This window comes from Lampris incognitus, chromosome 3 (genome assembly GCF_029633865.1).
Source record: "Lampris incognitus isolate fLamInc1 chromosome 3, fLamInc1.hap2, whole genome shotgun sequence".
Classification (NCBI taxonomy): domain Eukaryota; kingdom Metazoa; phylum Chordata; class Actinopteri; order Lampriformes; family Lampridae; genus Lampris; species Lampris incognitus.
Window position 1 is genome coordinate 112569323 of NC_079213.1, and position 26290 is coordinate 112595612.

At 46.3% G+C, this 26290-nt stretch overlaps 1 protein-coding gene across 1 annotated transcript in view; it reads right to left on the reverse strand.

Moving 5' to 3' along the window:
- The window catches only part of LOC130109965 (homeobox protein 3-like), a 52813-nt gene extending 32966 nt beyond the window's left edge, over positions 1-19847 (reverse strand). The window contains exons 1-2 of the mRNA XM_056276930.1: positions 19756-19847; positions 18781-19646 (exon numbers count right to left, since the gene is read on the reverse strand). Coding sequence (XP_056132905.1) covers positions 18781-19646; positions 19756-19847 — 958 coding nt within the window. The remainder of the gene's footprint in view (positions 1-18780; positions 19647-19755) is intronic.
- Between the last annotated feature and the right edge of the window lie 6443 nt (positions 19848-26290).

The window sequence follows — 26290 nt, forward strand, 5'->3', positions numbered from 1 at the left end:
TCCCTCCGAATGTCCAAGCTCCTCACCCTATCCATAAGGCTGAGCCCAGACACCCTACGAAGGAAACTCACTTCAGCTGCTTGTAACCACGATCTCACACTTTCGGTCACTACCCAAAGCTCATGGCCATAGGTGAGGGTTGGAATGAAGATTGGCTTGTAAATTTAGAGCTTTGCCTTCCGACTCAACTCCCTCTTCAGCCTCCCTGGGAAAGTCTACTCTAGGGTGCTGGAAAGGAGGCTCTGACCGATTGTTGAATCTCGGATCCAGGAGGAACAATGCGGATTCCGCCCTGGCCGTGGAACGACGGACCAACTCTTTACCCCTGCAGAAGTTCTGATGGAGGCATAGGAGTTTGACCAGCAAATCTACATGTGTTTTGTGGACGTGGAGAAGGCTTACGACCGTGTACCCCGGGGCACTCTGTGGGGGGTACTGCGGGAGTATGGGGTACCGGGGCAGTTGCTACAAGCCATCCGGTCCTTGTATAATCAAAGTGACAGCTGTGTCTGCGTTCTCGACACAAAGTCAAACACGTTTTCGGTGGGTGTCGGACTCCGCCAAGGTTGTCCCTTGTCTCCAATTCTGTTTGTGATATTCATGGACAGGATCTTAAGGCGCAGCCAAGGTGAGGAATATGTCCATTTTGGGAACCTCAGAATTGTATCCCTGCTCTTCGCAGATGATGTGGTTTTGTTGGCCTCATCAGAACGTGACCTCCAGCGCACACTGGGGCGGTTTGCAGCTGAGTGTGAAATGGCCGGGATGAGAGTCAGCACCTCCAAGTCTGAGGCCATGGTTCTCTACCGGAAAATGGTGGATTGCTCCCTCCAGGTTGGGGATGAGTTGTTGCCTCAAGTGAAGGAGTTCAAGAATCTCGGGGTCTTGGGCATGAGTGAGGGTAGGATGGAGCAGGAAAAATAATAAACATTTAAAAAAATAATGTTCCAAATATACCATACCAGCCTTGTTGTGATAGTTTTGCAAAAACTTTAAAATGTCAAACAAGTTTAAAAGGACAAGTAAAGCTCAAGTATACTGTAGTCAAGTTTACGTTTTGCAAGTTGTAACAGTCAGTCTGGTAAATACAGTCTTAAAAAATGGGCCGCTCCCAGTAACTGTCAATGTGATTAAAAGCACTGCTGAAGGAAAAAAAAAACTTGTATAAATGTGGTTCTGGTGAGTCATCACAGCGAGTACAAACTCTTCCCATGCTGGCAGATTAAAGTCGTTGAGTCAGCAGCAAATTCACCGACATCCTCTTTCACAACGTCCCCTGACATCTCCACACTTTCACCTTGTTTAGCTGTCAGCTGGATCAAACGGAGAAGTCTTGCGTTAAACGGACCTTTGTGGTCCATGGTGAGGCGATGGGGGTAAACACCCCTAACTTGGCTGTCTCCCGAGTCACTGAGGAGCCACTCCGAGTCAGTGCTGCAAATACACTCACTGGCCATCTCCTGTGTTGGTTTAGCGTCTGCTGTCTAACTTCCTCCCCCCTGACAGACAGACAGAGACAGACAGACAGAGAGGGATTGAGAGAAAGAGCAACAGAGAAAGAGTGACAGAAAGGGAGGGGGAGAGAGAGAGAGAGAGTGACAGAGTGACAGAAAGGGAGGGGGAGAGAGAGAGTGACAGAGTGACAGAAAGGGAGGGGGAGAGAGAGAGAGAGAGTGACAGAAAGGGAGGGGGAGAGAGAGAGAGAGGATCCAGGACAGGAGCCAGTCAGGTCAGGAATGTGTTCTCTGTGTGTGTGCATGCATGTCTGTGTGTATGTACGTGTATGAGAGAGAGAGAGAGAGAGAGAGAGAGTGTGTGTGTCTGTGTGTATATTTGTGTGAGTGTATGAGAGAGAGGGAGAGGTGTGTGTGGTGGGGTGTGTGTGTGTGTGTGTGTCCCGTAGATGAATGTGTGTGTATGTAAGTGAGGACTAGGCTGTGTGATATAACACAATCACACTTGTGTTGCCTCACACACACCTGGTAAATAACAGGGTGCATGTGAGAGCTGACTAAACCCCAGAAGCTACACTGAAACTCACAGTACTCATGTCACAGTACTCACGTCACAGTACTCACATCACAGTACTCACGTCACAGTACTCCCGTCACTACTCGCGTCACAGTACTCACGTCACAGTACTCACATCACAGTGCTCACGTCACAGTGCTCGCATCACAGTGCTCGCATCACAGTACTCACATCAAAGTACTCACATCACAGTACTCACATCACAGTACTCACGTCACAGTGCTCGCATCACAGTACTCACGTCACAGTACTCACATCACAGTACTCACATCACAGTACTCACATCACAGTACTCACATCACAGTGCTCACGTCACAGTGCTCGCATCACAGTACTCACGTCACAGTACTCACATCACAGTGCTCACGTCACAGTGCTGACGTCACAGTACTCACATCACAGTACTCACGTCACAGTACTCACATCACAGTGCTCACATCACAGTGCTGACGTCACAGTGCTCGCGTCACAGTGCTCGCGTCACAGTACTCACGTCACAGTACTCACATCACAGTGCTCACGTCACAGTGCTCGCATCACAGTACTCGCATCACAGTGCTCACGTCACAGTACTCACGTCACAGTACTCACATCACAGTACTCACTTCACAGTACTCACATCACATTGCTTACATCACAGTACTCACGTCACAGTGCTCGCGTCACAGTACTCACATCACAGTACTCACATCACAGTGCTCACGTCACAGTGCTCGCGTCACAGTACTCGCGTCGCAGTGCTGACGTCACAGTACTGACGTCACAGTGCTCATATCACAGTACTCACATCACAGTACTCACGTCACAGTGCTGACGTCACAGTGCTCATCACAATACTCACATCACAGTGCTCACGTCACAGTACTCACATCACAGTACTCACATCACAGTGCTCACGTCACAGTACTCACATCACAGTGCTCACGTCACAGTGCTGACGTCACAGTACTCACATCACAGTACTCACGTCACAGTACTCACATCACAGTACTCACATCACAGTACTCACATCACAGTACTCACATCACAGTGCTCACGTCACAGTGCTCGCATCACAGTACTCACGTCACAGTACTCACATCACAGTACTCACATCACAGTGCTCACGTCACAGTGCTCGCATCACAGTACTCACGTCACAGTACTCACATCACAGTGCTCACGTCACAGTGCTGACGTCACAGTACTCACATCACAGTACTCACGTCACAGTACTCACATCACAGTACTCACATCACAGTGCTCGCGTCACAGTGCTCGCGTCACAGTACTCACGTCACAGTACTCACATCACAGTGCTCACGTCACAGTGCTCGCATCACAGTACTCGCATCACAGTGCTCACGTCACAGTACTCACGTCACAGTACTCACATCACAGTGCTCGCGTCACAGTACTCACATCACAGTACTCACATCACAGTGCTCACGTCACAGTGCTCGCGTCACAGTACTCGCGTCGCAGTGCTGACGTCACAGTACTGACGTCACAGTGCTCATATCACAGTACTCACATCACAGTACTCACGTCACAGTGCTGACGTCACAGTGCTCATCACAATACTCACATCACAGTGCTCACGTCACAGTACTCACATCACAGTACTCACATCACAGTGCTCACGTCACAGTACTCACATCACAGTGCTCACGTCACAGTACTCACATCACAGTACTCACATCACAGTGCTCACGTCACAGTACTCACGTCACAGTGCTCACGTCACAGTGCTCACGTCACAGTACTCACGTCACAGTACTCGCATCACAGTGCTCACGTCACAGTGCTGACGTCACAGTACTCACATCACAGTACTCACGTCACAGTACTCACATCACAGTACTCACATCACAGTGCTCGCGTCACAGTGCTCGCGTCACAGTACTCACGTCACAGTACTCACATCACAGTGCTCACGTCACAGTGCTCGCATCACAGTACTCGCATCACAGTGCTCACGTCACAGTACTCACGTCACAGTACTCACATCACAGTGCTCGCGTCACAGTACTCACATCACAGTACTCACATCACAGTGCTCACGTCACAGTGCTCGCGTCACAGTACTCGCGTCGCAGTGCTGACGTCACAGTACTGACGTCACAGTGCTCATATCACAGTACTCACATCACAGTACTCACGTCACAGTGCTGACGTCACAGTGCTCATCACAATACTCACATCACAGTGCTCACGTCACAGTACTCACATCACAGTACTCACATCACAGTGCTCACGTCACAGTACTCACATCACAGTGCTCACGTCACAGTACTCACATCACAGTACTCACATCACAGTGCTCACGTCACAGTACTCACGTCACAGTGCTCACGTCACAGTGCTCACGTCACAGTACTCACGTCACAGTGCTTACATCAGTACTCACGTCACAGTACTCACATCACAGTGCTCACGTCACAGTACTCACATCACAGTGCTCACGTCACAGTGCTGACGTCACAGTGCTGACGTCACAGTACTCATATCACAGTGCTTACATCACAGTACTCACGTCACAGTACTCACATCACAGTGCTTACATCACAGTACTCACGTCACAGTGCTCACGTCACAGTGCTCACGTCACAGTGCTGACATCACAGTACTCGTGTCACAGTGCAGCCTCAGTAAACTGACATCCTGTACAATGACAGTATCATGTTAAGTGTCATGTTGCGCCTCAACAGAAGAGCTTTAACTGCGCGTGTGTTTGTATTTCATGTCAGCAGGTACCCTGCAAGAACACGGCCTGACTGTCTGACAGCAACAGATTATTAAAATGATTATTAAGGGTGACCTAATACCTGTATTTAAGAGTTAAAGCACTGAGGGAAAAGTATGATTTGCATATCCACCAAAAACATAAAACTTAAGTAAATGAAATGACAAAGAAGTATTAAGAACGACCAAGATGGTCATTATGACCGTTCTGGATTTTCAAAGTTTAATAACTTTGTGGGGAAAAAAGATACAGACCTGCTGCTCTCTGAATGCTCCTAAAATTGCATATATTTGCATTAAAATTAGTTTTAGATCAATCGCACACAAAGAAAAGTTATGATAAGATCTCCCTAAAGCGACCATGGACGGTCAAAATGGCCACTCATAATGTGCACATGATGGTGCACGTCATGTCAGTATATATGACGTGTGTTGTTGCGTCATTTCTTCATGAAGTTCGTTGCTCTGTTCTAGAAACTCACTAGCGCCCTCCAGTGCAGACAAATAGACTAATCTTGACATGTGATTATGTCCAACATGTCTGGTTACAGACGCACCATGACTACCACCGAGGCGCTGCAATTTACAGGCGTTGGACAGCGGCCATTTTAAATTGTTTGAAAAATAGTATTAAAGTTGCTAAAATGTTAATGTTGGTGTCAGTCGTTTCTTAACAGACATACCAACATTTGATCAGTGTTGTAGTCGAATCACTAAACCTCGAGTCTGAGTCGCACTAGTTGCACCAAATTGAATAATGTTACGGTATTATAATAGCTATCAATATCTTATGCCAGATTATTAAGGCCTATTACAAAAAATAACAAAAACAAAAAAACAGTCTTTATCAATTAACAAGTCTGAGTCCTCATCTCCAACTTCCGAGTCCAAATGCAGTCAACGCTCGAGTCCATGTCCGAGACGTCAGTGCTCAAGTCCAAGTCTAGTCATGAGTCCTGAAAATCAGGACTCGAGCCGGACTTGAGTCTGAATCCTGGACTCGAGTACTACAACACTGTATGTAATGCATTAATATCTCCGTTGGGTATTTATCTTGACACAATATAGAGTTTAAAAACCGTGGCGGCCCAGGGTCGTTCTAGTAGTTTTCAGTTGCGGTCATTGGTTGGGACTGTTTCAATTTTTATTTTCAGTTCTTTTTTTACGTGTCACGTTTTATAGGCCTTGTTACGTTTGTTAGGTTAGCAATATGTGTTTTCCGTTTTGTTTTTCAGGTAATTTCCCTTTTTCAATTTTGCTTTTCAAGTTCGACCATGTCTCGCTGAAGTTTAAATTGTTCAAAAAGAGTATTGTAGCGAATTCGGGGGGCAGCCCGGGAAGCGAACCCGGGTCGCCCGCACCACGGGCGACTACGTTAACCAGTCGACTAAAGGGTCCGACTCGTTAGCCAAGAGCTAGCGAGTCTAGTTATCTGCGGTGGCTGCGTCAGCATACCAGTTCCCTCACGCCTCTGGGTGCACGTGGTTCCGATGGCCTCACGGTCTCACCATCCCGCTTCTGACACCAATGTAGCGAATCCGCCGCAGCCGGGACACGAACCCGAGTCAGACCCTTTAGTCAATTGGTTAATGTAGTTGCCCGTGGTGCAGGAGACCCGGGTTCGCGTCCCAGCTGCGGCTGTTCCCGGCTGCCCCCTGAATTCACTGCAGTTTTGTAGTTGTTAAAATGTTAATTTTGGTGTCAGTCGTTTCATAACAGACATACTAACATATGTAATATATTAATATCTCAACTGGATATTTATCTTGACAGAATATAGAGTTTAAAAACCAGCGGTCATTTTGACTGCCCCTGGTTGTTTTAGGTAGGAGTGAAATCCCTGTGGTTCTAGTATGCCGGGTGTGGACTCCCGTGTCCGAGTGCGTGTGGACGGGAATGTACGCCGTCTGTGTGACTGTTTGGCAAAGCATTCCCCACAGTGATGTCATTGAAGCTGACAGTTTTTATAAATAGACACATCATTTCTTAAAGCGGTGAGATCACCACCGAAGAGGACACCGCATGATGAGGTCAGCAGTTTTAACCTAAAACAAAAACCAAACACACATGACTGTGACCAAGCTGCAGTTAGTCACTCTACAGGTTGCACATATCAGCCGACACCTTCGCCGACAATTTGTTGGATCGATCACATGACCGTACAAGCAACAGCAAACAGGTCAAAGGTCAGGCTGACCACACCCTGTGAAGAGAAATATGCAACAACATAGTCATGTGACCCTTCACTGACGGTTTATGACAGGGCAGGGCCGCTCTATCCTGTTGTGAAATACCGCCATGTCATCTTCCATCTTCTCATAGTGGTGTCCTGTCACCAAGGATAGACCCTCCCTCCAAACTAGGAGGATGCAGTCACCTCACCTGGCAAATACACAATACATACACAGTTATCCAAAGGAATTGAATCAAGTGCAACTGGACTTGGTTATATATCCGTGAAGACGTTTCGCCTCTCATCCAAGAGGCTTCATCAGTTTGTGCCTTTCTGACTAGACCAAGCTGGTCTGACTGGCTGGTGATGAAACTCAGATATTTAGCCTCTTTGGAGTCATTATCAGAGCTATTGATGTCAATGGCTCTTTTGTGTTCCGATGTTTAGCAACGACAGTTGTTGGAGGTGTTAGTTTCGACCTCGTTAGTGCTCCATTCAGTGGTCATGAGTCATTGGAGCCGTTAGTGACCGACTGTTGTTCTTGGAGGCTAGGCTTCTCTAGTCTCCTGGGTAGAGATGAAAGGACGGCATTGTAAGTGGGAGATAGGTGGTGACGCAGACCTCCTCCTCTGTTGAGGGATGGTTTTTCCAGTTTCACATAGATGGCTTCCTTCACCCCTCTTTCAAACCATCTATCTTCTCTGTCCAAAATGTGTACGTTGCTGTCCTCGAAGGAGTGTGTCTTCTCCTTTAGGTGTAGATAGACTGCTGAGTCTTGTCCTGAGGAGTTTGGCCTTCTGTGTTGGGCCATCCGTTTGTGTCGTGGTTGTTTGGTTTCTCCTATGTATAGGTCAGTGCAACCCTCATTGCATTGTACAGCATACACCAGATTGCTTTTCCGGGTGTGTGGTACACGGTCTTTGGTATGAACCATTTTTTGTCGGAGTGTGTTGCTGGGTTTGAAGTATACCGGGATGCGGTGTTTGTTAAACATTCTCCTGAGTTTCTCGGAGACCCCAGAAACATACGGGATGACTGTGCTATTCCTTCTGTTCCTCTTCTCCTCATTGCTCACCTGGTTGGTCTTTGTGGAACATGTTGCAGTTTTCACAAAGGTCCAACTGGGGTAGCCGCAGGTTTTTAAAGCTCCCCTCAGGTGTTTGTGTTCTTCTCGTTGGCCTGAGTGCTGCTGGGCACATTGTCAGCTCTGTGTTGCAGAGTTCTGATGACGCCCAGTTTGTGTTCCAGAGAGTGGTGTGAGTCAAAAAGTAGATATTGGTCTGTGTGTGTAGGTTTCCTGTAAACCCCAATGTGGAGGCTCCTGTCTTCCCCAATGTGGACATCACAGTCCAAGAAGGGCAAACTGTTGACTATATCTGTCTATCTATCTATCTATCAGCTGTGCAGTGATAGATGATCATTGACAGTAAATGACAGGCGCCATTTCAGTTGTGTTGATCAACTGAATGTTAGTAAGCTGTGAGGCGGAGTCCCTCGCTCTCTCCTCCCTCCATGGTTAGTTAACACTGATGAGATGAGATGAGATGGAGGAGAGGAAGCAGACCAGTTCTACAAGTCCGTTCTGCAGGTTTGTGGCATTTTATGAGCAGCTGGTGATGGAGGGAGCTAGAGCGGGACCAGAGAATGTGAGTGGTATTAAAAAGAAAGTGTGGAATGCAGGGAGGAGGAAAAGGAGGTGGGTTGAGTGAGTACAAGCCATTCTATCTCAGAGAGAGAGAGAGAGAGAGAGAGCAACAGAGAGCGCAAGAGAGAGAGGGAGCGTGGTCACTGTACGTACGGCAGGTGAGGTGGAGACAGAGATGCACTTCCTGCTAAATTGTGAGAAATTCCAGAACATAAGAGAAAAATACCAGGAGACATTTGAAAACCAGATTCCAAATGTTCTACTTCTGGATGAGAAAGAACAACGGCCACTTATTTCAGGAGAGGGCCAAAGGTCACACCTTGCGGCACAATATGTGTCAGAATGCCATAGCCTAAAGAAATACTATTCTATACTTCTACCAGTTCTACCTATTCCTTTTTCCATTTATTTTATTTATCTCTTTTTTTTTTATACTGTATTAACCTATTTCACTTTTACCTGCTTTGGCAACATTGTAATGAATGCAGTCATGCCAGTAAGGTATTATTAAATTGAATTGAGAGAGAGAGATATGTTAACACAGTACAGACTGAGTGCTCATAGCCTGGCCATAGAAACAGGCAGATATCAGAAAACATGGCCGCCAGAAGAGGAGCGGCGGTGCCAACAGTGTGGACGAGCTGCTGTAGAGACGGAGCAGCACTTCCTCCCACAGTGCCCAACATTTACACTTATCAGGGAGCAATTTTTCCCAAAATTCAGCAATAAACACCCACAGTTTATTCAATCAGATAATGAAAAAGTAAAAATGATACAGGGGGACATGGAAGAAAGTTGTGTTCTCGCAGGGCAGTTTATCTCTGCCTACCACCACATGAGGGACTCAGAATGTCCTGCTGATCTGCATCAGGCCTCAGTTTTAACTTACCTTCTTTTTATTTATGTGTTATATGTATATATTATTATCTTCTTTCTGTATGTATATTTGTACAGTGCTTTAGCAATACTATATTTTGTTATGGGCATGCCAATAAAGCAATTTGAATTTGAGAGAGAGAGCAAGAGAGCGAGAGATGTTTTGACAGCAGTCCACAGATGACAGACTTCAGGTCATGATGATGGATTGAATCCCTGACACTGGTGTTTGCATGTTTCCCGGGTAACCATCAGTTTCCATTCGTTTCAGCATGGATGAGCATCACTTTGCTGAAACCTCATTTGTAGATAGATGGATGGATAGATAGATAGATAGATAGATAGATAGATAGATAGATAGATAGATAGATAGATAGATGATTTGTCGACACAGCTGGATATAAGTGATGAACGTGCAGACTGATGTGAGAGGTGAAACATCCATGACCTCTTCATGGCCACCGAGGTGTCAGGTGGAGAAGCGGGGGATTTTAAGATGGGTTTGTCCCCATGTATTGACTGCGTTTACACGCACAGTTAAGCCGAGCTACGGTTACAGGTCGATTAGGCAATGTGATTGGACTACTGTCGTTCCAGTATACAAGAACCAGGGGAGAATCGATTTATTGACGGAAGTATGTCCGACCCTGGTACAGTAGGTGGCGATATGCCCCCTTTCAGCTGGTTGCTATTGGACCTTCTTCCAGTTGACCTATTGCGTCACATACAAAACAAGTGACAAACAAGTGACACAACATGAAGTTTGTCTCCTCGTCTGTCCAGAAATGTGTGGTTTTCGCTCTAGCACTCGCCATCTTGATATTGTTGATGCTACGCTGTTCGACTTCCGGGTGAAAGACCGCCACGGGAACTATGGATCATGCGCGGAACGCCTAGGCCAGTTCAGGGCCGATTGAAGCATATACATGCCAGAGTAAATCCATCCCCAACCGCATCATCTAGGTGTGTTAGTCCCACTTCCAGAAATTCGATTTAGTACGATTTCAGTCGGACTAACACGTTTACATGTATTTTAAAAGGCCAGTTTTAGTCAGACTAACACAATAAATCCACTTTCTAACATCATGTAAACATACTGATGTAAACATACTTAACTTGCCAGTCAACTTGAATTTAAGCAGAGGAACCTACGTACACACACACACACCCTTCTCTTCCATGAATCCTATTCCTCTCTCTCTTCTTATCTACTACTACTACTACTACTACTTTCGGCTGCTCCCGTTAGGGGTCACCACAGCGGATCATCCTTTTCCATCTCTTCCTGTCCTCTGCATCTTCCTCTGTCACACCAGCCACCTGTATGTCCTCCCTCACCACATCCATAAACCTCCTCTTTGGCCTTCCTCTTCTCCTCTTCCCTGGCAGCTCCATATTCAGCATCCTTCTCCCAATATACCCAGCATCTCTCCTCCACACATGTCCAAACCATCGCAATCTTGTCTCTCTTGCTTTGTCTCCAAACCGTCCAACCTGAGCTGTCCCTCTAATATAATCATTCCTAATCCTGTCCTTCTTCATCACTCCCAGTGAAAATCTTATCATCTTCATCTCTGCCACCTCCAGCTCCTCCTCCTGTCTTTTCATCAGTGCCACCGTCTCCAAACCATATAACATAGCTGGTCTCACTACCATCTTGTAAACCTTCCCTTTAACTCTTGCTGGTACCCTTCTGTCACAAATCACTCCTGACACTCTTCTCCACCCACTCCACCCTGCCTGCACTCTCTTCTTCACCTCTCCTGCACTCCCCGTTACTTTGGACAGTTGACCCCAAGTATTTAAACTCGTGCATTCACCACCTCTACTCCTTGCATCCTCACCATTCCACTGTCCTCCCTCTCATTCACACACAGGTATTGCATCTTGCTCCTTCTGACTTTCATTCCTCTTCTCTCCAGTGCATACCTCCACCTCTCCAGGCTCTCCTCGACCTGCTCCCTACTCTCGCTACAGATCACAAAGTCATCCGCAAACATCCTCTCTCTCTTCTTATGCTCACTTTCATTTGCTCTTCCTTGAGATAGCCTCATTTCTCTATTTAAAGCTCTGTCCATTCACACGTGACCATTCTTGCAGGTTTCTGCGCTGGCGTCTCCTGGTGGTTGCTGATGTGGGGTGACTTACTGCACGTGTGACAGGAGTTTACCGTCTCCGTGTAAAGTCACATGCAAATATAGAAATCCAGTGTTTACATCTTCACAAATCCCCTTGGCCGCTGTCCAGTCCTCCACTTCTCCATCTTGGTGTCCAAGAGAGTCACGGAGGCATTCCCTGTGCATGCTGAGTAATTAATATCCAGAGAGCCTTGTCTTATCTCTGAGCGTCATACGGTTCTCTACGCAGCACAGAGCAGCAAGTCGGCTCGCTGTGTCTGATGGAGCCTATCCCTCACCTCTGCTACATTCCTCAGCGTCTGCCCAACACACCCTGATCCACTTGGACACACGCGCGCACACACACACACACAGACATACACAACCCAACCTGTGTAGCTCTAAGAGACACACACATATGCACACACACACACACAACTACACAAACACAATTTAATCAAATGGTGAACCTGGAAAGTGGAAAATATGTGTAAGAGAGACAGAATGGGAGAGTAGACTCAGACTTAAGTAAAAAGATATAATCATACACACAAACACAGACACGCAGACACACATATACACACACACATGCAGACACACACACATATACATACACACACGCGCAGACACAAAACATACACACACATCTCAGCCCTCTGTCCTGTTTCCTGTTTACAGGGTTGTGGTGTCTATTTCTGTCCAGTAGAATGAAGACCTGGGGCCCTCAGCTTTAACAATAGAATGCGGCATGTCGTCAGCAGCGAGACAGTCATGCAGTCGAGGCTCAAAATAGATTCTGTTTTTTGATCTGGGCGGTCAAATGTCCAGTGTGTTTACAGAAAAGACAATGTGTGATTAAGAATGCAGTTCTGTTGTAATGATATTTTACTGCACAATTCTAATTGTGTACCAGCAGAGTAAAAATACCATGTGTGGGGCAGAACCTGTCATCCAGTAAACCCAGATGAAGTGGCTACGCGTTGGCGCTCTACAAGCTCGGTATATACTTGGCTAAATGTAGCCAGACTGTTTAATTCATCGAGATATACTCATATATTACCTAGGGACCATTTTAGGTTAGCTAAGGATAGCTAAAAATTGTTTTTATAATGCTCATTTTGGCCATGCAAGCTACCCAGCTAAAGTTGTTTTAAGTATTTATACATTCTGACCAACTTTATATATATATATATATATATATATATATACACACACTCACCGGCCACCTTATTAGGCACACCCGTCCAACTGCTCGTTAATGCAAATTTCTAATCAGCCAATCACATGGCAGCAACTCAATGCATTTAGGCATGTAGACATGGTCAAGACGATCTGCTGCAGTTCAAACCGAGCATCAGAATGGGGAAGAAAGGTGATTTAAGTGACTTTGAACGTGGCATGGTTTTTGGTGCCAGACGGGCTGGTCTGAGTATTTCAGAAACTGCTGATCTACTGGGATTTTCACGCACAACCATCTCTAGGGTTTACAGAGAATGGTCCAAAAAAGAGAAAATATCCAGTGAGCGGCAGTTCTGTGGGCGAAAATGCCTTGCTGATGCCAGAGGTCAGAGGAGAATGGCCAGACTGGTTCGAGCTGATAGAAAGGCAACAGTAACTCAAATAACCACTCATTACAACCGAGGTATGCAGAAGAGCATCTCTGAACGCACAACACGTCGAACCTTGAGGCAGATGGGCTACAGCAGCAGAAGACCACACCGGGTGCCACTCCTGTCAGCTAAGAACAGGAAACTGAGGCTACAATTCGCACAGGCTCACCAAAATTGGACAATAGAAGATTGGAAAAACGTTGCCTGGTCTGATGAGTCTCGATTTCTGCTGCGACATTCGGATGGTAGGGTCAGAATTTGGCATCAACAACATGAAAGCATGGATCCATCCTGCCTTGTATCAACGGTTCAGGCTGGTGGTGGCGGTGTAATGGTGTGGGGGATATTTTCTTGGCACACTTTGGGCCCCTTAGTACCAATTGAGCATCGTGTCAACGCCACAGCCTACCTGAGTATTGTTGCTGACCATGTCCATCCCTTTATGACCACAGTGTTCCCATCTTCTGATGGCTACTTCCAGCAGGATAATGCGCCATGTCATAAAGCTCGAATCATCTCAGACTGGTTTCTTGAACATGACAATGAGTTCACTGTACTCAAATGGCCTCCACAGTCACCAGATCTCAATCCAATAGAGCACCTTTGGGATGTGGTGGACCGGGAGATTCGCATCATGGATGTGCAGCCGACAAATCTGCAGCAACTGCGTGATGCTATCATGTCAATATGGACCAAACTCTCTGAGGAATGTTTCCAGTACCTTGTTGAATCTATGCCACGAAGGATTAAGGCAGTTCTGAAGGCAAAAGGGGGTCCAACCCGGTACTAGCAAGGTGTACCTAATAAAGTGGCCGGTGAGTGTATATCGTAACAGTTTACAGCAACGTTAATCTATAAACAAAGCAAAAATACAGATAAGGACTGCTAGCTTGCTAGCTAACGACAAGGACAATCCACCTTCAGAGATTTGCCTTTTCACCTTTGCAGCCATTTTAGCCATTTACCTAAGTTAACTCTGAACTGTTGCCCAAGTTAATATTAACTTGCTAAATTAGTTAACTAACTAGTTAATTTGTTAACACTTGTGATCAGTTCACCCAAGGTGCATGTTAATGCCATATGTGAACAGGGCCTAAGTTACATTAGCTAACGGTAAGTTGTACCACAACATTGGAGCTCGACAACACATTAGATAAGACATAAACTTAACAAATATGACCTCGGTTAACATCAATACAACTGTAAAATTGTGCCAAGTTGAAAAATCAGCTATTTGTTGTTGACAACAGAGTAACAGTACTTACTGTGTAACGTTACTTACTAAACGTGTGTGTGTGTGGGGGGGGGGGGGCAGCCATGTGGTGGACTGGCGGCCTGTCCAGGGTGTCTCCCCGCCTGCCGCCCAGTGACTGCTGGGGTAGGCTCCAGCATCCCCGCGACCCTGAGTTCAGGATAAGCGGTTCGGATAATGGATGGATAATTATATATCACCCAAAGGATTTCAGCTGCTTAAGATACACAACACAAGCCTGTATTCATCATGCTAGAATACTAACAGTTATTTTTGTTGTATCAGTGGCTATTTAGGCTAGCATTCAAATAGGTTTTGACCAGTTTAATCCTAGGCAGTACATGTAGGCTAAAGGGTTAGATGGGCTGTCTAGGCAAAAGGTTAGCTAAATTTGGTTGAAAAGTTTAATCGATTTCTAGACCTTAACTTGAGAAGCTACTCTAAAACTAAAACAAAAGTATTCTAGCACAACATATGAACGTCCATCGTGACTCTTATTGCTACAATTATGGTCATTTGGGCTACAAGCAATAATGTAATTATTTAAACAGTGTGGTCTCAGAGTGGGTTAGCCTTAGCCAGATGCTAACTGAGCTAGTTGCGTAGCCGCCATGTTGAAATCTTGTCTAGTGCTCAGTGGGATTATAAGGCCCTGTTAAAGTTACCTGAAGATTTACATGAAAACAAATGTCCTTTCAGATGCTTCAGTGTTGTTGCTGTATGTAGGACAGTAGTCCACGAATATCCAAATCATGAAGTCTTTTGTAGTTCATTTAAATGGAAGATTTGCTGATTTTCAACCTTGTTTCAGCACTTGGAAGGCACCTTCAGTTGTTGGCGATGGTTTTTGTATCTCTGGGTCTGCAGTGAAAACTGAGGTTTCTCCCATCAAGTGACATATTGTGAGGAGTTAGTGGACGTACGGACATAATTCGCCATAGCCTGTTGTTTGTATTAAATTGACATACTCACTTTAAGAGCTCAGCGTGTAGCCATAGTAACGCAGCACCATGTTTTTTTCCCCTCTTATTTTATAGGAAAAAAAATCAAAATAAAACACATATTTTGAACCAATAGGGAAATAAAATATCTCACAACACATCGAACTCTACAGACTCAAAGAAGATCAGAATTACAATGAAAACACAGGTAGACAAGACAGAACATAGTGAGGCAACCTGTAGGCTTTGGCATGGCTTCCGGCCTACATACCCCCCCACCAAATCAAAGAAATCAAACAAAAAAAATACACATATACCACACACACTACACTATTTAACCAAAATCCAACATGCTGTCCGTGAATAAACTCTTCTTCCATGACATAACTATACAACAAATTTTAGCGAATTCAGGGGGCAGCCGGGAACCGCCGCAGCACGAACCCGGGTCTCCCGCATCACGGGCGACTACGTTAACTAGTCCACTAAAGGGTCTGACCAGTTAGCCAAGGGCTAGCAAGTCTAGTCATCCGTGGTCGTTACACTACCCCCCTCCTTCGGGAAGCGCGTCCCCACGCTTCAGCATACCAGCTCCCTCACGCCTCTGGGCGCACGCGTTTCCAATGGCCTCACGGTCTCACCATCCCACTTCTGACACCAATGTAGTGAATTGAGGGGGCAGCCGGGAATCGCCGCAGCCTGGACGCAAACCCGGGTCTTCCGCACCACGGGTGACTATGTTAACCAGTCGACTAAAGGGTCCGGCCCGTTAGCCAAGGGCTAGCGGGTCTAGTCATCCGTGGTCGTTACACTGTTGACATCTCTTTCCATTTACTTCTGAAAAATATTCCACACCTCCGCTTTCCTCATGCAGCGCCATGTTGCTGGAGGTGGGGTGTGCAGAAGGAATAAACGATACACGCGTCGCTGTAGTCAAAGAGAGAAGTTGATCGTCTATGTTTGCTCGCAACTTCCACGCTGGTGACCCAGGCGTTTGTCTGCTGGACGTTTCACAGCTCTTCAAGGTCATGACGACTAATGCGGTTTCTGTCAAGCTGCCGGAGGTCTGGGAGTCGTCAGCCTCGGCTTGGTTCGCCCAGACAGAAGCACAGTTCGCGTTGTGGGAAATCACCGCAGATGCCACAAAATGCCATTCTGTGGTGTCGGCCCTCGGGAGTTCAACAGCAACCAGATTGGTGAGCCTCCTCAAAAATAGGGGGTAAATACGAGACACCAAAGGTCCACCTGTTGAAAACTTTTGAACTTCCTGACGCGGAGCAGGCCAGCCGGCTCTTCTCTCTACAGGGTCTTGGTGACAGTAAGCCGTCTGAACTCATGGACAGCATACTGGATCTCCTGGGAGAGCACGAGCACGAGCCCAACTTCCTCTTCATCCAACTGTTTCTGCGACAGCAGCCTTCTCGCCTGCAAGCTGCTTTAGCCAACGCCGCCATCACTGATTGCCGTGCTCTGGCCCAGGAGGTGGAGCAGCGGTTGTTGTTTGGAGTATGGTTTGGGTGGATGGGTGTGTGTGATACTAAACCAGTCTGATTGGGATTCAAATTTCAGGGCAATGTTGAGGTGCAAGCAGGGATTGGAGCATCACAGAGAAGATCACAACCGCCCGCCACGCCTCCACCCAAATGGCTCACACCTCACCTGTCCCACAAACTCTCGGTTTATCATTTGAAGTGTGTGCTGCGTATGCGTTCCAGAACTGGGAGAGAAGGGCGAAGTACAGCAAGACCAACGCAGGAGAGCAGCCGGCCAGAGAGCGGCCAAGTGGACCCCCCCAAGTCCGGCCCACGGCTCATCCCCGGGAATTATCCTTTTATTGTTACTGTCTGGTAGGACTTTGCCAAGAAAAATTATAGGGTGCATAGTGTTTTCCATCTTCATCACAGGAGCCAAACAAGGAACCAGAATGCAGGCGGTGTTCACCACCAGCCCGACGCCAGTTCACCCAACACACTTCCTGTGTGGTTGCCGGCAACATTGTGTGCGTGTGTGTGTGTGTGTCGGCCCTCTGATGGCCTGGCGGCCTGTCCAGGGTGTCACCCTGCCTGCCGCCGAATGGCTGTGGGATAGGCTCCAGTATCCCACGACCCTGAGGGCAGGATAAGCGGTTAAGATAACGGATGGATGGATAGTTTAAAAGAGTAATACTAAAAGTGCACTGAAGTTAATATTCTTCTAACCATCATGCACATATCACACATGCACACACACACACACACACGCCTTCATACACTCATCTAAAGACATCATCAACCCCAGAGTTCACACAGATAGCAGGTGAGAGAAAGGGCAAGAGAGAGGGAATCGCCCCGCCTGATACCGAGCAGACAGAAACAGCCAGTAGAGTCTCTGCAGTATTGTAAGTGTGTGTCAGTATTGTAAGTGTGTATCAGTAGTGTAAGTGTGTGTGTCAGTGTTGTGAGTGTGTGTCAGTGAGAACTGAACAGGATCTGGCTCCTGGAACCCAAGACATGTTTTCCATTCGGCAGCCAAGAAAGATAAGATGGTGTCGTCCCTCCAGATAGACAACCTCTGCAGGATGTCACAACCACACACACACACAGACCTCCCTCATCATCAGACAGACACACACACATTGTGTGTGTGTTTTCTGTAAGCATGTGTGTGTGTGTGTGTGTGTACACATGGATTGTTTCATCTCCCCCTTCTCAATCTCTCACACACAAACACACATTTTCTCTTATACCGTGTTTGAGTCGGTGTGCGTTTTCTTAGTGTGCATGTTTGATTGCACGACCGTCTCACACTGTTTATTTCTCACACAGACAAAGGTACACACAAACACAAGTAGACCCTACACACTGCTACACACTGCATTACCTTGTCAAAGCAATTTGCATACCGACAGCCTCACATACACTCATGCATAATGAACCAACAAAGCAGAGCGCACACACACACACACACACACACACACACACACACACACACACACACACACACACACACACACAGAAAGACGGATACTTTCTCTCTCTCTCTCTCATTTTCTGGGAAGAGCTCCACAGTCTTTGGTAATGGTTTGACAGCTGATGACCTAAACAAACCAGCCAGAAAAACCCAGTGGAGAATACACACACACACACACACACACACACACACACAGAGCTGAAGCACATATCAGCAGGTTGCCGTTGGCAGTGTTGTTGCCGTCACTATTTTCATCTCCTTAATGCATATTCAACACTTGTTACACACAGGCTTTTCTGACCTACTTTTATTGTGTGTGTGTGTGTGTGTGTGTCTGTCTGTCTCTCTCTCTCTCTCTCTCTCTCTCTCTCTCTCTCTCTCTCTCTCTCTCTCTCTCTCTCTCTCTCTCTGTCTTATCCACATCTGTTTTTCTCTGTCCCTCTATGCTCCTCTCTCTCTCGCCATCTCCTGCCTTGATGAGGTTGATGATGAGATTTATGATGAGGTTGATGATGAGGTTGTTGGTGAGGTTTATGTGGTTGTTGATTAGGTTGATGAGGTTGTTGGTGATGAGGTTGTTGGTGAGGTTTATGTGGTTGTTGATTAGGTTGATGAGGTTGTTGGTGATGAGGTTGTTGGTGAGGTTTATGTGGTTGTTGATTAGGTTGATGTGGTTGTTGGTGATGAGGTTGTTGGTGAGGTTTATGTGGTTGTTGATTAGGTTGATGAGGTTGTTGGTGATGAGGTTGTTGGTGAGGTTTATGTGGTTGTTGATTAGGTTGATGAGGTTGTTGGTGATGAGGTTGTTGGTGAGGTTTATGTGGTTGTTGATTAGGTTGATGAGGTTGTTGGTGATGAGGTTGTTGGTGAGGTTTATGTGGTTGTTGATTAGGTTGATGATGAGGTTGTTGGTGAGGTTTATGTGGTTGGTGATGAGGTTGATGAGGTTGTTGGTGATGAGGTTGTTGATTAGGTTGATGAGTTTGTTGGTGAGGTTTATGTGGTTGGTGATTAGGTTGATGAGGTTGTTGGTGATGAGGTTGTTGGTGAGGTTTATGTGGTTGTTGATTAGGTTGATGAGGTTGTTGGTGATGAGGTTGTTGGTGAGGTTTATGTGGTTGTTGATTAGGTTGATGATGAGGTTGTTGGTGAGGTTTATGTGGTTGGTGATGAGGTTGATGAGGTTGTTGATTAGGTTGATGAGTTTGTTGGTGAGGTTTATGTGGTTGGTGATGAGGTTGATGAGGTTGTTGGTGATGAGGTTGTTGATTAGGTTGATGAGGTTGGTGATGAGGTTGTTGGTGAGGTTGATGAACTTGGTGATGAGGCTGATGATGACGTTGTTGGTGAGGTTGATGAGGTATTGGTGAGGTTGATGATGAGGTTGTTGGTGAGGTTGATGTGGTTGGTGATGAGGTGTTGGTGAGGTTGATGAGCTTGGTGATGAGGCTGATGATGAGGTTGTTGGTGAGGTTGATGATGAGGTTGTTGGTGAGGTTGATGATGAGGTTGGTGATGAGGTTGTTCATGTGGTTGGTGATGAGGTGTTAATAAGGTTGTTGTTGATGAGGTTGTTCATGTGGTTGTTGATGGGGTTGATGAGGACAGAGACAGAATGAGAGAGAACGATGATAGACAGAAAATGAGAAATCTGTTTTTCTTTTCTAAATATAAAAATTGTGTGTGGATTAAGGTCATCCCATGGAAAACCTGTCAAACCCATTTGGTGTGTGTGTGTGTGTGTGTGTGTGTGTGATAATATCTTTTTACTTAAGTCTGATTCTACTCTTCCACTTTCTGTCTCTCTTACACACATTTTCCAGCCACACCGTTAGATTAAATTGGTGTGTGTCTATGTAGGTTTTGTGTAGTTGTGTGTGTGTGTGTGTGTGTGTGTGTGTGTGATTGTACTATCTGTAGAGGGATTGACTCTGATATAACAGCCTGTGTTGAAATGTGCCAAACTGGTGAAGTTGATCCGTCTCACCCATCCTGACACCGAGCCGCCTGCAGACGCCATGACAGGAAAAAACGAAACCTCAGTCTCAGTGTCTCTGTCTCAGTCTCAGTGTTTCTGTCTCAGTCTCAGCGTGTCTGTCTCAGTCTCAGTGTCTGTCTCATTCTGTGTGTTTGTCTCAGTCTCAGTGTCTCAGTCTCAGTGTCTCAGTCTCAGTGTCTCAGTGTCTCTGTCTCAGTCTGTGTGTCTGTCTCAGTGTCTCAGTCTCAGTGTGTCTGTCTCAGTCTCAGTGTGTTTGTCTCCATTTCAGCATGTCAGTCTGTGTGTTTGTCTCAGTGTCTCAGTGTCTCTGTCTCAGTCTGTGTGTCTGTCTCAGTGTCTCAGTCTCAGTGTGTCTGTCTCAGTCTCAGTGTGTCTGTCTCCATCTCAGCATGTCTGTCTCAGTCTCTGTGTGTTTGTCGCCATCTCAGTGTGTCTGTCTCAGTCTCAGTGTGTTTGTCTCAGTCTCAGTGTGTTTGTGTCCATCTCAGTGTGTCTGTCTCAGTCTCAGTGTGTTTGTCTCAGTCTCAGTGTGTTTGTCTCCATCTCAGTGTGTCTGTCTCAGTCTCAGTGTGTTTGTCTCAGTCTCAGTGTGTTTGTCTCAGTCTCAGTGTTTTTGTCTCCATCTCAGCGTGTTTGTCTCAGTCTCAGTGTGTCTGTCTCAGTGTCAGTGTGTCTGTCTCAGTTGCAGTGTGTTTGTCTCAGTCTCACTGTTTGTATGTGTGTGTGTGTTTGTGTGTGTGTGTGTGTGTGTGTGTCTTCCAGCGGTGAGCCAACTGCTGTGTTTCCATGTGGATTATGTATTTCACCTTTAACAGCAAATTCCAATGTTAGTCCGTCTGTTCCTCTCTCCCTCCACCGACATGTCTGGCACCTCCTGCAGTCTCTTCACTTCTGTTTACGCTTTGTGAAAACTGGAAAACACCAACGTGCACAATGCATTGTGGGCATTGTTGTTTTTGAGTTAAATATCTTGCGTTGAAACTACAGTTTGCAGCGTAGCAGACAACTGCCCGGCGTGTTGCTGCTCTCCACGGTCTTTCTTTTCCCCTGCCCGGTTGTATCTGGCCAATTACCCCGCTCTTTTTGAGCCACGCAGGTTGTTGCTCCAACCCCTCTGCTGATCCGGGGGCGCCCCGACCGACCAGAGGAGGCGCTAGTGCAGCGACCAGGACGAATACCCACATCCAACTTCCCACTCGCAGACACGGCCCACTGTGTCTGTAGGGACGCCCGACCAAGCCGGAGGTAACACAGGGCTTCGACCCGGCGATCCCGTGTTGGCAGGCAACGGAAGAGACCACTAAGCTACCCGGACGCCCGCTGCTCTCCACAGCCAATAGTAAGGGTTATTCTCATATTGCGTCACGTATCGCGTGACGGCAACTCGTCCGCCATGTTGGAGGACAACGGCTCCAATCCATAGGATACCGCGGTGCCGTCACTGCGCGATGCTGAACGTTTTCTACACAAGTCAGGGTGACGGAACGTGTTTCAAGGTTCGATTCATACAGAACAGCTGTCGTGGTTCCATATTTTACAACGCTTCATTTCTGCTCTGTTTCCGGGGTTCGAATCTGATCCTCTGCGCCGTCAGGCCAGAACTTTGTGAAAATGTATTTTGCTAACTGTTTTCCGAGGAGTGGATCACAACCGCAGTGTTTTATGTCCGTACGTTTCTCCAATTTGCACTCAAAATGTCGTTCTTGTAAACACAGATGGACGATGAGAGCATCGGTGTAAACAGTGGTTGATAAGGTCTAGCTGCGCTCCAACGTGGCGGAGCTGTTCGTTGGCAATGAAAAAGTCACGTGATTGCGAATAACCCATCTCGAACCCCAGCCAGACAACGGTGAAGCGTACTGATGTGTCCAGAGGCCTTTACTTATGTCCGGCCCTGCTCCGTATTTTGAACTCAAATTTACTTTTCCTTCCGGTACACTTTTCCTTCATGAAACACCGCAAGAGCTAAAGAACAGCCAAATAACACAAAATGAGCTTTTACAAACAAAACCATGACCTGTATGCCATATTAACCACACACGTGAGCTTTAATCAGAATGTTTACTAACTTATAACTGGTGGCTTACACACGAGAAGCTAGGAGGCTAGCCTTACTGTGGCAATACAGCCTCTTATTTCAGCCTTACTGGCGGGAGCTAATGTTAGCATGATTGTTAAGACTGTTGAATCACCCAAATCACACATGTAGCTGCACGTAGTCATACACAAATTAAATCTCACAATATACCTTGTTCTCGTTCCAGCCAGGCGCTTAATTTTCAAGCCATAAAAGCTTGACGTTTCAGAGCAGCGTCGTATTACCTCAGCTCTGTGTGTAACTGTAGTCCACTGACTTCCGGTATCAGGTCACGTCCACAATTACGAGGATGAGCGGACGGACGGAATTGTGGACGTAACTTGATTCGTACAACTTGAACCTTTTCACCCGTGTGCTGGTAGGTGCAGGTGGAAGTGTGTGGACAGTTGTGTGCATGTGGTTGACATGTATCCATGGTAAATCTTGCAGGCATCGTGAAAATATGCCGTTGTCAACAGCACACGCCAACAACCAGGAAACTGGTATGACCGCCGCAGTAGAAACCGGAAGTCAGTGGACTACAGTTATGCACAGAGTCTATTTTGCAACTCTTTCAGATCGATGTACGATCTCTCTTCTGCCGGAATGGTGCCACAAAAAAGCTCCATAACACAAGTACGGGCTATTACAAAATAAAAGCTTGCGGGAAGTGGTCACCTCATTAGTAGTCCTCATTTGGAATCACTTACAAAGAGAAATAGAGAGAAAAACAACAATCTTCACCAAGTTTCAATGTTTCCGATAGTTAAACCGATCCTGATTGATTTCATTTTTAAGCACTGAAAATTAACAGAAGTGCTGGTTGATTGCTGAATATGACTTTTGCGGCAGCAGGGACGGGCGGGGGCTGTGATGACCACGTGATGGAGAGACGTCAGCTCGTCCACTAGCTTATTGTCTGGACACATTCTCTCTTTTCTAGGTCTCTTCTGTGTGTTCGCATGCATGCATGTGATTTATGGGTTATGGTTGTGCTTGATAAGATGGCGTCTACCCGCGCGCGCGCACACACACACACACACACACACACATACATTCTTACTGTAAATTAAGTTGCACATTGAAAACTGAACTAAACCAAGACATGAAAAAATCCATAAAACATAAAACATGAAAGCCCTCCTGTAGGAGGAAAAGTTGACGTCATCTGGGAAACAGATTTTGGGATAAAGATTTGAAGATATTTTTCAGTAATTATGGTCGCTTCGATTCTTCTCTCTGGAAATGTTTCGATCATTCAAAACCACCTTTCCAGAAGCCCTAATAAAATTCCAGTCTTCGTTTGGATGGAAATAGCCTCAGGAATGCCAGGCTCTGGGAACGGGGCCAGATCCGGGAGGTTTTTGAGGTCACTGGAAGTGGACAGGTTAGACAGGCAGGCGGCAGCACGTCAACCCTCCGCTGACAGATGGGAACAGGACTCGCAGAAATTCAACTTTGACCCCCGACGCCTGGCCTCACCTCCTCCGAGGACTTCAGCTCCTCTCCGGTGCCGTTCTTCCCTCTGTCTGGCATCATGAATATGTAGCAATATGATGGAATATGTAGATGAAGTGTTTAATCTACTGTGTGATTTATCACACGCGCATGTGTATGCACCAGCATGCAACCACACACACACACACACACATGCATACACCACACACACACACACATGCATACACCACACACACACACACACATGCATACACCACACACACACACACGTTGGAATCCTGACTGGCAGCATTCCTAGCATTAAAGTAGCAGCGATCCTTCATCAAAGCAGACGTGTGTGTTTGTATGTGTGTGTGTGTGTGTGTGTGTGTGTGTGTGGGATTTCATGTTCAGAAGCTGGGAGACAACACAGCGAGGCGCTGAGCCTCTGACGGCGGTCCGCTGCCCTCCATCCTCCCCGTGTTCCCACGCCTCCCCGGCGTCATGCACCCGACCTGGTGAGACAGCCCCGCCGTCCCACTGATCCCAACACGTGATCAGGTCCACTGGAGCACAACTGCTGTGGTACCTGGGTGGCAGGTGGAGATGTCTTCTTCTTCTGCTGTTTGTGTTTCTGCTTGTAGTACTGTGAAGAGGCATTGTGCCTACCGTTGTTGAAAGGCCGTCGTGACTTTGTGGACACCGTGTTGTGTGATTATACACACAGCTCGTGGACGCCAGCAGTCCGTCTGTGTGCCGTGCAGAAACCTGGCCAGAATTACTGGTAGTCCCACTAAAGAAAATCCTCTCGTACGGGCTGAGAATGGTGGGGACGTCGTTTCTCTGACCACTCAAATCACATGATGCTGTCATGTGTGCATACTGCCACACACGCTCTCATGCACACGCGCACACTCAAGTGTTTAAACGTGCAAATGCAAGTTCATGTCGACGTCTTTCTTTTTTTAAAACATCCATGTTTCTGCATGAGGAGAAATTAATTTTCACAACATACTGTGTACTGACTCCCTGTCCTCCTCATAAACACAGTTTTCAACAGCTTGTCAGGCCACATCCTGTCGAACTGATCCACACTCTGTTTTCCTCGCTCTGCACTAATCCAACCCTCTTTTCCAGCCTACACTGCAGCCCATTACCATTACTGCTACTATTACTATAACCATTACTGTTACTATAACCATTACCGTTACTGCTACTATTACTATAACCATTACTGTTACTGTAACCATTATTATAACTATAACATTACTATTCCTATAACCATTACTATTACTATAACCATTACTATTACTATAACCGTTACTGTTACGATTACTATAACCATTACTATTACTATAATCGTTATTGTTACTACAACCATTACTCTTACTATAACATTAGTTACTATAACTGTAATCATTACTATTGCTATAACCATTACTCTTACTATTACTATAACCATTACTGTTACGATTTCTATAACCATTACTATAACTATAATCATAACTGTAACTATAACCATTACTTTTACTATAACCCTAACTGTTACTATAACCATTACTCTACTCTTACTATAACATTACTGTTACTATAACCGTAATCGTTACTATTACTATAACCATTGTTGTTACTATAACCATTACTCTTAATATAATATTACTGTTACTATAACCATTACCAATGTCAGCCAACTTGAGACGTGACTTGTACATCAGGACCCGAACAGATGGAGACCTCTACAATCTTGCAAGACTCAAGGCGTCCACCAAAACAAGAGAACTCTGTTCGAGAGCTTCTCTATGCAGATGACTCAGCTCTGGTTGCCAATGATCCTGGAGAAATGCAAGAAATAGTAGACCGCTTCTCTTCAGCGGCTACCCTCTTTGGACCGGAGATCAGCGTCTCCAAAACAGAGCCTCTGTACCAGCCTCCCCCTCAGAAATTCCCTAAAGAAGGTCAGCCCAGTATTTTGGTTAATGGAGCAACTCTGAAGACCACCGAGTGCTTTACCTATCTGGGCAGTGCTGTGACAGATACAAACTATTCTGACTTAGAAGTGGACAGAAGGATCCAAGCAGCCACAAAAGCTTTTGTTCCCCTCCACAAACGACTTTGGTCCCACCATGACATTAGGCTGACAACAAAGATCAAGGTCTACAACACAGCTGTTCTCCCATCTCTACTATACTACTACTACTACTTTCGGCTGCTCCCATTAGGGGTCGCCACAGCGGATCATCCGTTTCCGTTTATTCTTGTCCTCTGGTGATGGTGGTCGCCACTTGGACGCTGCCTGCCATTCCTCTCCTCACATAATTTCTTTTTACATGATGATGCTGGTCGCGTGGCTTGGGTCCTGGACTGTTCTGATGGCGTCTGGACACTGCTTGGCATCCTGTGCGTCATATTCTTCATAAATTTTGCAAGTCCATTATAATTGTGTTATTCTTTTTCAATGT